At 57.3% G+C, this 15,612-nt stretch overlaps 1 protein-coding gene across 15 annotated transcripts; it reads left to right on the forward strand.

The window, feature by feature from the left end:
• The first annotated feature begins 584 nt into the window (after positions 1 to 584).
• On the forward strand, positions 585 to 15,537 carry SLC16A5 (solute carrier family 16 member 5). Of its 15 annotated transcripts, none has more exons than XM_035724682.1 (6): positions 585 to 685; positions 1,774 to 1,956; positions 3,551 to 3,636; positions 8,031 to 8,174; positions 12,140 to 12,949; positions 13,957 to 15,537. In XM_035724682.1, exons 2-6 carry the CDS (start codon positions 1,790 to 1,792, stop codon positions 14,205 to 14,207), a joined length of 1,458 nt encoding a protein of 485 aa, XP_035580575.1. In that variant the 5' UTR covers positions 585 to 685; positions 1,774 to 1,789; the 3' UTR covers positions 14,208 to 15,537. The 15 variants fall into 15 exon arrangements, with proteins under 15 accessions (XP_035580575.1, XP_027482350.2, XP_027482352.2 ...); XM_027626544.2 differs by having other exon boundaries at positions 606 to 685; positions 1,132 to 1,956; XM_027626546.2 differs by lacking the exons at positions 585 to 685; positions 3,551 to 3,636 and adding exons at positions 4,498 to 4,672; positions 4,927 to 5,162 and having other exon boundaries at positions 1,827 to 1,956; positions 13,957 to 14,207.
• Positions 15,538 to 15,612: the final 75 nt, after the last annotated feature.

The raw sequence follows: 15,612 nt of genomic DNA on the forward strand, positions 1-15,612 counted from the left end.
AGGCAGTCGCTTAACCAACTGAGCCACCCAGGCGCCCCTGAAAAGCTTTAAATAGTACATATTAAGGGCTGGCTGGGTGGGAAGAAGATGGAAAAAGGCCCTGCAGGTCCGAGAGGTAGCCCTCTTGGCTCGCCCGCAGATGCCTGAGTTCCCTCTGGGTGCGGCCCTCAAGCTCCAGGCTTTCAATAGAAGGCCCACTGGGGGGCTAAAGCCTACAAAGAACGGGTCCTCCACTCTGGCCTTCCACCCGACTCCCGCTGGGAGGTAGAGCTCCTTAATCACACGCTTTCTCCTTCCCACTCCTGGGAGCCGTAGCACTCGGAGGGAGCAGGAAACACTTGCATGCTAATCACATGCAAATGTTTCCGCGGAGCCGGCCTCTGGGAGCCCGGCGGGGCTGCAGGACCCGCCAGGCCACTCTGAGCCCTGGACCCGGCTGAGATTAGGGGTGCAAGCCCTGGCCCCGCCACGCCACGCCCTCGCACCCGGCGGCCAGGCCTCCTTCCCCACCGGCCGGCGACGCGGAGGTGGTCCCGCCCCCCCGGCGCCCTGCGGTCCGCCCCCCCGAGGGCGCGGCTCTCCGCGGGTGGGCGGTGTCCCGCCTCCTCCATTGCTAGCGGGCCGGGCCGCAGGACGCCGCGCTCGGCGGGAGTGGAGCTGCGCCACCGCCGGGCCGCGCGAGCCGGTGAGCGGGCTCCCCGGGGCTCCCCACTGTCCGTAAGGTGCCCTCCCGCCGGGGTCCGCGTCTGCGCCGTCGCGGACGCGCCTCTCCGTGGACCTCCCGGGCCCCTCCCCGCCTGTGACGGGCTCCGGGTTGAGGATCCAGGAAAGTCTTGTCTTGTCTCATTCTTGAGCTGCCCCAGCCTGAAATGGCTGGGGACCCTCACGCCTGAGGGGGCTCTCCCGAGCCACTCCTACCGTCCACGGCTTGGGGTGTGGGGGAGGCACGGGCACTACGCAAGGCCTGGCCTGAAATCTCCACGCGGGCGCCTCCTGGGCGTCCCAGAAGCCCCACCCAGGAAGATCCCCCTTTCCCACCCTCCCCAGAGGATCTGGGGAGGGTGGGAAAGGGGAATGACCCCGGATGGCAGGGTCATGACGTTCCTGTTGCCTCTCCCATCCCCCTTCCAGGCTAAGGTCAGCCGGCCCCTGCTGGAATGTGGGGGCAAGTTTGGAGACAGAGAAAGGAAGAGGGTGACTTGTCCCGGCTCACGAAGTTCGGAACACCTAGTTCCTTCCTCAGCCCCTGCCAAGTGTAGGGGTTTGTGGGCTTGTCAGTCCCAAGCTCAAGCTGGTTCTTGGCCTCTCTCCTACCACTGCCACCCTGTGTCCTGGGCCCTGCCTGATATGGGGTCTGGAAGGGAGGGGGTCTCAGGGCTTGCTGTGGAGCTGGTGAGGGCTCCTTTGCATCCTTTGCATCCCCTCCACTTAGCACACCAAAACCCATTGCTCCCTCCTGTGGCCATGCCTGCAAGCTTAGAGGGGCAGAGGAGGGATCCGAGGGCCTCGTGAAGGCTCTGGCATCAGATGGGAAGCCCTAAAAACAAACCAAGGGATGCATGCAACGTTTGAAGGACAAGAAATGCCATTTGATCTTGTGCCCTGTCCACAAACCCAGCTTCCTGCCACTTGGGCACGAAGGTAGTCACTCTGACTCTGGGCTGGGGGTCCCTGAGGGCTGAGGTGGGGCAGCTCCTGTGGAGAGCTTCAGTCCCTGGAAGTGAGAGCGAAGTGTCTCCGTCTGCATTTCTTCCTCGCCACAACCAATACCAGGCAGTGATCATGATTCATGGTGCCCAGTACAAAGGAAAGACCACTTCCCTTCTGGGGCAAAGTTGGAGCCAGAGACCCCAGCCCCATCTCTTCTCCGCTCTGCTTGAGTCTTCTGAATGGACCTGCCTGCCAGGAAGCCAGGTCACCCTTGGTCTGGTCTTGCCTGCCCCCTGGGGAACACAGGTGGGTCCCCATTAATGTTATCTTTTTGCTCACCCAAGGCCTGGTAGGGATGTGTGAAGAGGTCCCTGCTCATGGTGTAGGGGGTGGGGGGGGGAGGGACAACAATGATAAACAAGAGAATGATCCACTCCAATGTGGTGTGAAAAGTACAATGAAAGAGAGAAGTAGAGGAAGGGGGCCTAGTCCAGCCTGGGGTGGAGGTCACGGGAGCTTCCCAGGGGTGCTGTCAGGGCTGAATCTTGAAGGACCAACAAGATTCTCTCTGGCTCTGATTTTGGAACCTCGGCAGCCTAGTTTTTGAGGAGGGACCAGTTTGCTGGGGGAGGGGGCTGGAGGACCAACCAGACAAAAAAGCTGTTTATGACCTAGGAGTCACTGGGGGTCTGGGAGGGGATGCCCCCTTGTGGAAGGCAGAGTCTGCAGGGGAACTCCCACAGGGAGGCCAGGGGTCCTCAGACCTGGGAGGCAGGGCTCCCAGCGTGCAAAGAGAGAGCAGAGGTGCTTAGGGTTTCCTGGGCTCTGACTGTTCCCCAGAGGCCTGGAGGAAGGAGGGGCAGCGAAAAGTCAGCTCCACTGCAAGATTTAGACAGAGGGTGGGTGCAGAGTGAAGGTCAGAATCCTGGACAAGTCCCCAGAGGGCTACCTGGAGAAGTGGCTGCTAATACGGGCACTAAAGAGGCCCACTCCGGGGTGGAGTGGAGGAGGTTGCGGGGAGAGGCCTCTCTATAAAGGGGCAGAACAAGCATGAATGAGAAGGACCAGAGCGGGGGCAGGGGGAACTGGGCCCGTGTCTCCTCTGTCATCCACCTCCTCTGGGTGGCATCAGATGCCCTGCTACCTCTGGGTCAAGTGACAGTGTGCTGCTTTGAAAGGAAACCAGCAGGGTCCCAGGACTTGGAAGTGACAGGTAGGGCAGCAGTGAAGGGAAGGGCAGGAGGGGTGAAGGCGGCGGAGGAAGGCTGGTGGCACTTCTGGGAGGAAGAGGGGAAAGCGGCAGGTCAGGGCAGACTCAGGGCCCAGCGCTGGAGACATTCAGGTGTGGAGGGGACATTCAGGCCAACACAGGATCAGGTTGTACCGGTGGCCTTTCCATTTGCTGCAGGAACAGAAATCCTGGAAGGGAACTGTATCTGAGGTTTGCCTGAGCTGGAACCGGGCGGGAGGATTGGGGCTGAGGGAATCTCCGGGGCCAATACCACAAGCAGGAGCCAGGACGGCAGGACGAGCCATGCCTGCAGCACCGCCCCCCCCCCACACCCACACACACATGCACGCACACACTCACTCACGCACTCTAAGCTGGGCTGAATGGGCCACTCACCTTGGCAGGGCTCCAGGGGGTCCTCTGGGGAGGGAGGAGGCTTGGTGCCCAGAGAAGAGATTGGAACGTCAGAAGGAGGCAGTCTAGGGTGGATCCCATTTAGCTGTTAGAGCTCCTGGGCCTGGCGGGGAAGGTGTGGAGTGCAGGGTGTGGCAGGAAGATGGGGTTGCATATTTCTGATAGTTTCCTGAGTTTCCCTGGATCTTCCCAGGACCTGGGGGTAAAAGGAGGGAGGCTGTGGGAACTGTAGCTCAAGGGATCCATTGTCTCCAGAGGCAAAGGCTGCGGGAGCCCTGAGTACGGTCTGAGGGCCACAGGGGACCACGGAGCAGGTGGAGAGCCAGGACAGAGGGGACTGGGTAAGGGCTCCGCGTTTGGGGAGGGGCCTTGGGGCTTTGCGGCCTGGTTATGGCAGCTTCTGTGATGGGGGAGCAACCTGGATGGGGTGAAAAACGGAGATAGAACTGAGCCAAAGATGGGGCGTGTGCATGTGCATCCACATGGTGTGTGACCCTTTGTGCATGTGTGTGTCTGCATTGTGTGTGACCATGTGTGTGTGTCTGTGTCCATTTGTTTGTCTCTGGGCTTGTCTGCATGTGTCCACGTAGGTGTGTATCAGTGCATGTGTGTGTCTCTTTGTATATGTCTGGGCATGTCTACATGTGTGACTTTGTATGTTTGTGTGTCTCTAGACTTTGTGTGTGTGTGTGTTGGGAGGTGTTGCTCAGAGAAGCCCTGACAGGTGGTGGGTCATTATTGAGCATCACTGTAGAACTTGCCTCTGCCATGAGCTCCCTGTGAAAGATGTGATTTCACAGGGCCTTTGGATGAGACCCATGCCTTTTCCTGAAAGCTGCTTGTTTGGTGCCCTTGGACAGCTCTTCTGTGTACACTCCTTTTTTTGTTTTTTTTTTTAAGATTTTATTTATTTATTTGACACAGAGACAGCGAGAGAGGGAACACAAGCAGGGGAAGTGGGAGAGGGAGAAGCAGGCTTCCCGCTGAGCAGGGAGTCCGCTGCGGGGCTTGATCCCAGGACCCTGGGATCATGACCTGAGCCGAAAGCAGACGCCTAACGACTGAGCCACCCGGGCGCCCCTATTCTGTGTACGCTCCCTGACAACACCCAGCACCGACTTACTCACCTAGGACTTCTCGACAGCACTGACAGCGGACGCTGCTGTTAAGGTGGCGTGGTTAAAGTCTGTGTTTGTGTGCAGGAAGCCTGCTTATGAATGTTGGAAAATGCATCTGTGCGTGCCTGTGGGGGCATTGGGACCACGCTGGCTCTAGAGATCTGTTCTGTTCTACAAGCAGCTATTGAGTGCTTGCTGTGTGCGGGAGGGGGCCCCAAGGCTGGGCCAGGAAGTGCCATCTGCTGACTGACCACCAAATGTAAGTCTAGAAAGAATTCCATCCACCTGCCTTGCCCCACTGAAGGCTCACCTGCCTGCCCTTCCTGCCAGGCTGGCTCTGGGAAGTGGGTGAAAGGAAATGCCAGGGCCACGGCATTTGCCTCTGGTCACCTCCCAGGGGGCGGTACACTCTGTGCCACCTGGTGCTGGGGCAAGAGGGCGGGGTGGTTTCAGCCACCCAGGGAAAGTGGCTGGTGAACTGGGGATGGCAGCTACATTCTGTCCCCTCCGCAGGTTGCCCAGGCAGTGGTAGCGGCTTTCGTGGCAAAAGATGCCCCGGGTCCTGGAGCGTGCAGAGGGCTGCTGGGCCTGGGTGGTGCTGCTGGCCTCCCTGGTGACCCAGGGCCTCACTCTGGGCTTCCCCACGTGCACTGGCATCTTCTTCACTGAACTACAGCATGAGTTCCAAGCCAGCAATAGTGAGACCTCATGGTTCCCCTCCATCCTGACAGCCATGCTCCACGCTGGGGGTGAGCAGCCTGGGGAGGGGCCGAGGGAGGGTTGAGAAAGAGCATGGGATGAGGGAGGAAGCCACCATCTCCCTGGCCTCCTGGAGCTCTCTCTCTGAGGCCACAGGCTTTGTCTCATGGGGTGAATTCCTAAGATATCACCTGATTTGAGCAGGGCCAGCCCTGGCAGGAACCCTGCAGGGCTGTGCTGTGCTGAACTGGGCTGGGCAGGTCTAGGCTGGGCAAGGGTTGGGGAGAGGGTACGGAGGTATCTAAGGTGCAAAGCCAGTCCTCTCAGTGGCTGGTGGCCGCGGGATGATCGATGCAGACTGTGGGAGTGTCAGGCACTAAGCACAGACTTGAGGAAGAGCTGCTTGCATGATCTCTCTGAACCTCAGTTTCTTCTTCTGCAATATGGAGGTAACGCCCAACACCCTGCCCACTTCCTACGTGGGATCATAGGGAGGATCCCATGAGTCACCAGTGAGTCGTATTTGGAGAACCTCGTTAGGGGCTTCAGCATGGGAAAGGGGGCTTGAGGAAGACACGAGGGTCAAGATGGGGGCAGGGCAAGAGCCCCGTCTCTCACCAGGAAGCAGAAGGGATGTTGCAAGGGCTGGGGAGGTTTGAGTGAAGGCAGCCCTCCCCCGCCCCATTTCCTACTTGACTCCTCCAAGAATGTGACCCTCTCACCCTGACCCCAGTGAAGGGGGATGGCCAGGGCTGCTGGGAGACTCCCTGCAATAGACTTGGCTCAGGGGCCTGCCCCTGGCTCCCGAGAGCCCTTGAGGGAGATTCCGTAGAGAGTGACCTGCGAAGGGGGGTGGGGCGAGGAGGCTCTGGTCAACGGGAGCCAGATCTCACGGCCCACAGGGCTCTCCCCATGCGTGTGTTTGCTGTCTCCGCGGACTCCGGCTCCCTACACCCGGCACAAGCAGCCTGCTTGTTATTCCAGGTCCTTCCCTCCAACTGGGAGAGAAGTCAGACTGGGAGAGATGGCCTCATGAGATTACCCCTGAACCTGCCACCCCGGGGCCTGGACTCAGGGCCCTGGGAGAGGGCCTGGACCAGGCCAGGACCGCGTGACCTTTTCACCTGCAAGGTTGGGGCAGAAGTGGGAATCTCAGGTGGTTCCTTCCACGCAGCCAGAAAGGGGTCCGTGCCAGGGCCTGGGAAACAGGCATCCATGGGGACCTCCACTCCCCAACCAGCTTTAGACTCGCCACCTCCTAGCGGGCATGCCAACACCTCAGTCGGCCTGGGATTCTTGTCTTGTCTGTCTGTCTCACGTACAAATACACCTTTAGCCCATGCTCATTCAGAGTATCAGAGGAATTTTATTTTATTTTATTTTTAAGATTTATTTATTTGTCAGAGAGAGAGAGAGCACAAGCAGGGGGAGCGGCAGGCAGAGGGAGAAGCAGCCTCCCCACTGAGCAGGGAGCCTGATACTGGGACTCGATCCCAGGACGCTGGGATCATGACCTGGGCCAAAGGCAGACGCTTAACTGAGCCACCCAGGTGTCCCCAGAGAAATTTTAAACTTGAAATTATCCTCGATCCCAAGCACCCCCGGTCCCCACGCATCTTAAGAGATGAAGAAAGCAAGCAAGCACAAAGTACAAAGCACGTTCGGGGTGGCAGAGTGAGTTCAGGGCAGAAGCAGTGCCCGGCTGAGAAAACACCCTGCCTCCCAGTGCCCTTGGCTAGCTAAGGCAAGCAGGCGCAGGTCTCAGCCCCCACCCCCTGGGCCATGACTTGGGGCTTTCCCCAAGGTCACCTCTCGGAAGTCAGGCCAAAGTTTGGGGTGGGGAAGATGGAAGATGTGTGGGGCAGTGGTCATGTTCCCTGCAGAGTCTTGCCTCTCCCTCTCTAGCTACCTCTGCTTGATTATCTCTGAGTGTTGTGGGCTGCCTACTTCCGCTGTCCCTCTCATACTCATACTGGCTCACACACACACATGCCTTCTCCACCCCAAACATACGCAGACACTGCGTACACACACGCACACTCTCTCTCTTTCCCTGTTCCTTTGGCTGTGCTCTGGGAGGGTAACTCAAGAAATTCCATTATGTGTACTTGGGGGCGGGGCACTGAGTGAATGGGGCCCTGCAAGGCAGGAGAAGCAGCCAGCCAGGACTGGTTTGTTTCCGTTCTGGGTCTGGGCTGGTGAGAAAGCAGCTTAAGGTGGGGGTGGGGTGGAGGAGAACAGGCCCTTCTCCACCAGAAGCCAAACGTCTGGGTGCAAGATTTTGTGTTGGCTGGAAGTGATGGGAGAGGGGAGAAAGCACCACACCCAGTTTTCTCCAGAGCACTCCAGAGGCCAGTGCAAGGGAGTAGGGGGTGGCCCAGGGCCCCAGGCTGCCCGCCTTAGACAGGTTGGAGGCTAGTGGGAGGGCTGTGGCCAGTCCTCTTGAGAATGGGAAGCAGGCAGGGGCTGTAGCTGCTCACTGGTTTGACACCCACCGAGACAAGACCCCCCCAGCAAGGGGCATCCCACCCAGGTCATGAGCCGACCCTATTTTACTAGATGGAATCAGCCTCAGGTCGGCATAGTGAAGGGCCTCAGTCTGTTGCTCTGGGGATCCTTGTTGGGGGTCAAACTGCACACACTTCCCCTCAAAGCCAGTCAGATGTCATCCAGTGTGACCTCCTGTAGGGGAGGCGCAGAGAGGGACTGGGTTTTGCCCCAGCCCATAGCCAGCCTGTGGCCGGTGGCAATCAAAACCTAGGCCTACAAGGCCCCAGGGCTGTGCCCTTCAAGCTACGTGGCTGATTCTTACTGGAACCCCCTCCCAAGCCCACTCTCCCTCCCTCCCATCCTCCTCATTCAACCACCACCTGCTAGCTGCTTCCTCACCCCTGCCCCTCCCTGCATCCTCCCCACAGGACCACTGTGCAGTATCCTGGTGGGACGCTTTGGCTGCCGAGTGACGGTGATGCTGGGGGGCGCACTGGCCAGCCTGGGCATGGTGACCAGCTCCTTCTGCCGCACCCTTAGCCAGCTCTACCTCACAGCAGGATTCATCACAGGTGACCGTCTTCCCATTTCGAGAACTTCTGGGTGCCTACCAAAAAGTGCCAGACATAAGGGCAGGCAGCGTGCCTCATCTTCTGGGGCTGCTTGTAGTCACATGAGGGAGAAGGACAATGAATACATAAATGAGAAAGATTGGTTCTGGTGGTGACAAGCACACGAGAAGACAGGACAGCTGATGCGATGGTGTCCTGGCTGGGGGCGGGGGTGGGCAGAGATTAAACAAGCAAAGAGGTAAAACCCCTAGAGCACCCCATGCAGAAGATAAGCAAGGGTGGGGGAGGTTGCTACTTTCTACAGGGCAGTCAGGGAAGGCCTTGCAGAGAAGGTGACATTTGGGCAGAAAGCTAATGGAGGTGAGGGAGTCTGCTGCCAGGCAGCAGGGAGAGCAAGTGCTAAGGCCCGGAAGGGCCCGAGGGGGAGTGAAGGGCATGAGCAAAGGTAGGGTGGGGAGTAGTGGTTGGGGAGTAGTGCCCGAAAGGCTGAGTAGTGAGATGGGAAACCACCTGAGAGATTCGGGCAGGGGGGTGAGTGACGTCATCCAACTGCCGTTTGTAAAGCACCACTCTGCTGTGTTGACATGGGTGCACCGGGGGGGCTAAGTTAGAGCAGGAGAACAGGTAAGGGCATGGTCATCACCCATCATACCATCACTTTTGACCATGGTGGTATGATGGAGGTGGTGAGGAGCAGTCAGGTTCAGGACTGCGAGGGAGGTCCAGAGAAGAAGAGTCAAGGATGACCCAAGGTTCCAGCAGCCAAGAAGGGTGGCGCCAAGGTTTTTGCCCAACCACTGGAAGGATGGAGTAGCCTTTAACTGCATTGGGAAACCTAGGGGAGGAGCAGGTCGGTGGGCGGTTGGGAAGCTCGGGTGTGGAAACATCCAGTCTGCCGTTCAGGGACAGGCCCTGGGCTGCAGCGAGCAGTTGGGGAGCCCATGACAGGGCTGGCATTCTAATGTTGAGGGCAGGTATCATCCTGCTGTCACCGAGGGAACATGGGTGGGTGGCTAAGGAGGCCTGAGGACTGGGCCCTGCGGGATCCAGCAGTCTGTGTGGGAAGAAGGGACACAGGCAGGAGGAGATGCAAGAGAGTGATGTTTTTGGAGAAAGGAGAGAAGGCGGTGTCAGGCTGCTGGTGGATCAGGTGGAAGGAGACTAGCCTTGATCTTTGGATTTGGCAATGTGGAGGTTGCTGACCTTGATAAGAGCAAGTCTGGACCAAGGGTGAGGGCGAAAGTCTGATTGCAACAGGTTCAAGAGCAAAGAGGAAGAAAGGAATTGGAGACAGCGGAGATAAACGGTATTTCCAGGAAATTTTGTTGAAGGGGACAGAGAAATGGGCCAGTACCCAGAAGAGGCTGTGGAGTCAAGAGAGGGTTGTTTTGTTTTGTTTTGGGGTTTTTGTTTGTTTGTTTGTTTTAAACTGCTTTATTAACTTCACAAAATATAATGAGCAGCATTCCACGCAATAGGGTAAAACTCCCCGGCTGATAGAATCTTACAGACTGAGTCAAAATACAACATTCGAGGACACCTGGCTGGCTCAGTCGGTAGAGCATGTGACTCTTTTTTTTTTTTTAAGATTTTAATTATTTATTTGAGAGACAGCACATGAGAGGGGGGAGGGTCAGAGGGAGAAGCAGACTCCCCGCCGAGCAGGGAGCCCAATGCAGGACTCGATCCCGGGACTCCAGGATCATGACCTGAGCCGAAGGCAGTCACCCAACCAACTGAGCCACCCAGGCGGCCCGAGTACGTGACTCTTGATCTCAGGGTCATGAGTTCAAGCCCCACATTAGGCAAAGAGCCTACTCAAAATAAAAACAAACACACAAAAACCCCCACCCACATTCAGGAAGGAGCTGGTAACAGGAGACCCACAAGAAACATGTAAGACCAAAGGGTTTATGGGAAAGGTCCATCGTGAACATGTAAGTTTAGAAAAACAGGTCCGTCTTCCTATGAACTTGAGGGAGAACATCAGGACTCAAGGCATCAGGCCAAATTCCTCATCCATTCTTGGTGAGGAGGGTCAGCGCTAACTGCCCGCAGACCATGACCAGATTGCTTTTCCCTCTGCTGCCTCACTTCCTCTCACCCTTGCCTGTGGCTCTGTGGCTCTCCAAGCCTCTGACGCACGTTCCACCTATCCTGCAGGATGGAACCGCCTACGGAGGTACACGACATTCACCAGCTTCCAAAGGGAGGGCCAAGGCTTCTCCATTATTAGCACCTTGCTCCTTTTCATCCTTTCCTGAATTTTCCCCTTTGGACGCCATTGCTCCTGGGCCCCTCCTTGTGGTCTCCTGCTCCTCCCGAGATCACAGCAGCGAGAATGAGCCCCAGAGACACTTCTGCCTGCACACCTGCTCCCCCTCCGTCTCCTACTTTTGGGAATCACCCCTGACCCGCAGACCCTCGGGGCCACTGGGAGCAGGTACCGAGAAGGGAGCGGGAGCAAGCCATGGCCAGATCTCTGTTTTGGTTTTTTGTTTGCTTTTGTTTGCTTTTAAAAATTTTTTATTTATTTGAGACAGAGCACGGGTGGGGGACGGGGGGAGAGGCAGAGGGAAATGGAGAGAGACAAGCAGACTCCCCGCTGAGCAGGGAGCCCAACCTCCGGGCTCCATCCCAGAACCGCGAAATCATGACCTGAGCCAAAGCCAGATGCTTCACTGACTGAGCCATCCAGGCGCCCTTTGTTTTGTTTTTAGTGGGAGAAATAACAACGAAGTTGAGAATGATCTGGCAAAGAGGAGAAAGTGGGTGGTGCAGGAGGGGGAAATTGCTGAAGGGATACGCCTTTGAGTAGACCAGAGGAAGGGCATAAGTGGAGGGTTGGCCTTGGCTGGCAGCAGGGACAAACAGTCCAGTTTTACAGATGGAAGGCAGGTGGTCAGCTGGGGGGGGCGGGGGGGAGGGGAGGGTGCATAGAGAAGGAGAGGTGGTCATCTGGGAGGGTGGGAGGGAAAACGGATGGTGGCATCATAGGGCACCCAAGAGTCTGCCTGAGGCTTGTGGTCATGGTGTGGTCGTGAGCTTTCTCTCCCAAAATGTTCAGCTGTGGGGGGCAGCTTGGTGTCCAGAGGAAGAGAAGAAGCTGATGTGGCTCAATCATGGTGAGTGACGGAGAATGGCCTGAGATGGCACCCAAGAGACGACCAGAGGCCAGACCGTGCAGAGCCTTCCTCGGTAGAGTAAATATGGTGGCATTTTTTTCTAGGTGTAATGGGAAGTCCTTGAAAAGTGTTAGGCAGGGAAGAAACTTACCCCAATTTAGGTTTTTATTTTGTTTATTTATTTTTTTAAGATTTTATTTATTTATCTGAGAGAGAGCGAGCGCAAGCGCTAGGGGAGGGGCAGAGGGATAAGGAGAGGGAGAAGCAGATTCCCCACTGAGCAGGGAGCCCGAACCGGGGCTCGATCCCAGGACTCTGAGATCCTGACCTGAGCTGAAGGCAGATGCTTCACCGACTGAGCCACCCAGGCGCCCCCCAGTTTAGGTTTTTTTTTTTTTTTAAGATTTTCTTTATTTGAGAGAGAGAGAATGAAAGACAGAGAACACGACAGGGAAGAGGGTCAGAGGGAGAAGCAGACTCCCCGCTGAGCAGGGAGCCCGACGCGGGACCCGATCCCGGGACTCCAGGATCATGACCCGAGCCGAAGGCAGTCGCTTAACCAACTGAGCCACCCAGGTGCCCCCAGTTTAGGTTTTTTAAAGATCACGCTGGTGCTGTGCAAAGGGGACAGGTGTGCCCCTGGCAGCCTTGGGAGGGCAGAGCGGATGCTTCTAAGGGGGTGGCAAGGCAGTCTGTTTCCTTCTTCAATCCCTGGGGACCTGGAAGTGGGTCTGGGCTCAAACAGAAGGAGGGCAGACATGGAGCATGACCCCATGACCCCTCTCTGGGTACGGGTGGGAGGCCCCGAACGCCCTTGAGTCAGTCTCCCTCCCACCACAGGCCTGGGCATGTGCTTCAGCTTCCAGTCGAGCATCACCGTGCTGGGCTTCTACTTCTCCCACCATCGGGCGCTGGCCAATGCACTGGCTTCGGTGGGCGTCTCCCTGGGCATCACGCTCTGGCCACTGCTCTCCCGATACCTCCTGGAGGATCTGGGCTGGAGGGGCACCTTCCTTGTCTTCGGCGGAGTTTTTCTCCACTGCTGTGTCTGTGGAGCTGTTCTGAGGCCCGTGGCCACCAGCACAGCCCCTGAGGCCACAGAAGGCCCCCCTCCACCTTCCAAGACACCTGCTCCCAGCTGCCTGGCAGCGTGTGGTCGGGCCATCCAGCGCCACCTGGCCTTTGATATCCTGCGGCACAATGCGGGCTACCGAGTGTACACACTGGGTGTTATGTGGATGATCCTGGGTTTCCCACTGCCACACGTCTTTCTGGTGCCATATGCCATGTGGCATGGGGTGGATGAACACAGAGCAGCCCTGCTCATCTCCATCATTGGCTTTAGCAACATCTTCCTGCGGCCCATGGCTGGGCTGGTGGCAGGGCGGCGGGACTTTGCTGGCCACCGGAAGTACCTGTTCAGCCTGGCAGCCCTGCTCAATGGCCTCACCAACCTGGTGTGCGCTGCGTCGGCCGACTTCCGGGTGTTGGTGGGCTACTGCTTGGTGTACAGCGTGTCCATGAGTGGCATTGGAGCCCTCCTCTTCCAGGTCCTCATGGATATCGTCCCCATGGATCGGTTCTCCAGCGCCCTGGGCCTCTTCACCATCCTGGAGAGCATCTCCATTCTCATCTCCCCGCCACTGGCTGGTGAGGCCCTGGGAGGGAGGGTGGCCAGGTGTACATGGGTGTGGCCTGGGTGGGCAGGATATGGAGATAGGGCAAAGGGGAACAATCTGAACAGATTTGGGTGCCATCAGCATCTCCAGGGGTAGGGACTGGGAATCTGTGATTTTTCCAAGCATCTGTGATTTTCCAAGATGCAGGCTGTTCCCCAGCTGGCGCCCAGGGCATGAACAGTTAAAAATAAGGATTTTTATACGAGACTTGCCTGAGTCCTTCGTCTTCCTCTCTCTACGTTTTCTTATCAGCAAAGTGGGGATGATAATAGAATCTACCCTGTAGGCTTGTTGTGAGGATCACAGTTCTATAGCAGAGAGCCTGGCACAGGGCAGAAAACTGCGCACATGTTTGCCGTGATTAACATCCTGGCTGTCCCGCTTCCTACCTGTGGGACCCAGGCAAGTCACTCTCCTTCTCTGAGCCACAGTGTCATCTGCAAAATGCAGACAAGAACACCTGCCTTAACCACTGGTTCGCCTGTGCCAGTCACTGGTGGGCATGGCTGAACACAGAGGCCCAGTCCCCACCTCTCAGGGCTGACCTTCTTCTGGTGCGAGAGTCGGGAATTAAAGCAGAGACACGTTTGTGCTCAGCGTGGTGACTTGTGCCAGGAGGGAAACAAACACATGTGGGAGCAGAGACGTATGGGAGGGCCCAGGTGTAGCTGAGCAGATATCCCAGACTACCGGCCCTTGTGTGCTGGGCTTCCTGCCACCAAGGGTAAGGGAGACATGCCCTGAGGTGCCCTTCTGGCCCAAGGGCTCTTCCTGCCCCCCTGGAGAGCAGGCTTAGTGTTTCCTCTTCTTTGATTCAACAAATCTCTGTTGAGTGTCTCCTAGGTGCCAGCCACAGTGGCTCCTACTGGGGATACAGCAGAGCCCAAAATAAAATCCCTGCTCTCGGAGAGCACACGAGTTACTGGGAGGGAGGTTTGGTAGCCCCGGACAGTGGCCTAACTTGCTCTCTGTCCCCAGGGCTCCTCCTGGACACCACCGACAACAACTTTAGCTACGTTTTCTACATGTCAAGCTTCTTCCTCATATCAGCTGCCCTCTTTATGGGTGGCAGCTTCTGTGCCCTTCAGAAGAAGGAGAGGCCAGGCAAGCAGGCCAAGGCAGAAGGAGCCATCACGGAGGCTGCCTCAGAGCAGGTCCTCACGGCGGAGGGCTCATGTGATTCCAAGAAGCGGCTATACACCGAGGTCATGTATGTGACCAGCGTCTGAGCCCTGAGGTCGGTGAGTGACCATCTCCGCAGCCCAGGAATGTGATGTCCAGCTGCTAGGGGCTGGGGTGAGGGGCTGCCCAGGAAGCCCGAAGCAAAAAGCCATCCAGGCTCTGCACACTGGGAGTCAGCCAGGAGCTGGGACCTTGGAGGCTGGCCTCCAAAGACTCAGGGCTCCTTCCAACCAGCAGAATCCAGGAGCAGGTCTTCCTGACTTTTTCTTTGGGGTACCAGCGTACCTGGAGCCCAGGAAAGTGAGTCTAAACCCTGCTTGGGTCTGTCACAGCCGGCTTGGCTCAGCTGGCTGCCCAGTACTTCTGCTGCCTCTCAACACACTGGACCCTCCAGTCTAGTCTGGATGTCTCTGATGTGACTCTTTGTCCTTCTCCGGCCTCCAGACAGTTCCAAAGAGTTCACCCCTCCTGTAAGGCCCTCCACCCCCTTTCTTCCCAAGGGCCCCAGCCCTTGCCCTGAGGGTGGCCCCCAGCACAGGTTGTTGGGCCTCACGCTGACTGGAAGCTTGAGAAGAAGAACCTCCTGAAAGAATGAGCTGTGACCGGCAGTGGTGGAGGGCCAGGCTGAGGGGTTGGCGTGGACACAGGACACGGACAGATTAATGGTTGGGTAGAGGACCCATCCTGGTGTCTGAGCAAAGAACTGGAGGGGAGCCCTTGGCTTGGGTCCTAGAATCAATGAAGTCTGAGGGGTCCCCTCACTCAGCAGGGCCTGCTCTACAGTCTCCCTCCCTCCCGTGCCCCCACCTTGTATCTTGGTCGTGAAGCTGTGTGCTGGGGTGGGGGGAAGCCTGACATTTGAGTGAGCAGCGGAGCAGAAGCATTGCTGGGCAGGGCATGAGACCTCTGGGAAAATGGAGCTGCTTTTGCAGCAGAAGCCTTTCACTCCTTCTCCCTACTGTGTCAGAGGTGTCCACCTTGGGGTAAGTAGCTGGCTGGGCCAGCTGCCAGCCCACCTCCACTCCCAGGGGGCCTGTGCCTGTGGCAGGGAGGTCAGTGCTCCCCACACACATCCTCTTTTTGCTGGTACTGGTCCCTGAGGTCATCACTCCAAGCTTGTCCCAGCAGGGTACCACCTGAGGCAATGGAAAAACAGAGTTTATTTGAATTACACACAAAAAAACCTTCCTGTAGCGGGTTATAAACCCTGTGAACTAATGAAGCTGGAAAACAGGCCTTGAGTAAGTCCCTCCCCTCCCCCTTCAGTTCTCCCTGCTCAGCAGGGGCTGCTGCGACCCAAGGCCTTGTTTGTTGGTTCAGGCTCAGCCAGGCTCCAACAAGGAAGCCTTATCAGGAAAATAAATTTTATTTTCATGACCTGACTCCAGCCTTCCTTCTTCTGCCCAGCTGGTGTGAGTAAGCATCCTTGGGGGAAGTACCGTCTTCTCCAGG

Source organism: Zalophus californianus, chromosome 16 (genome assembly GCF_009762305.2).
Source record: "Zalophus californianus isolate mZalCal1 chromosome 16, mZalCal1.pri.v2, whole genome shotgun sequence".
NCBI classification, from domain to species: Eukaryota; Metazoa; Chordata; class Mammalia; order Carnivora; family Otariidae; genus Zalophus; species Zalophus californianus.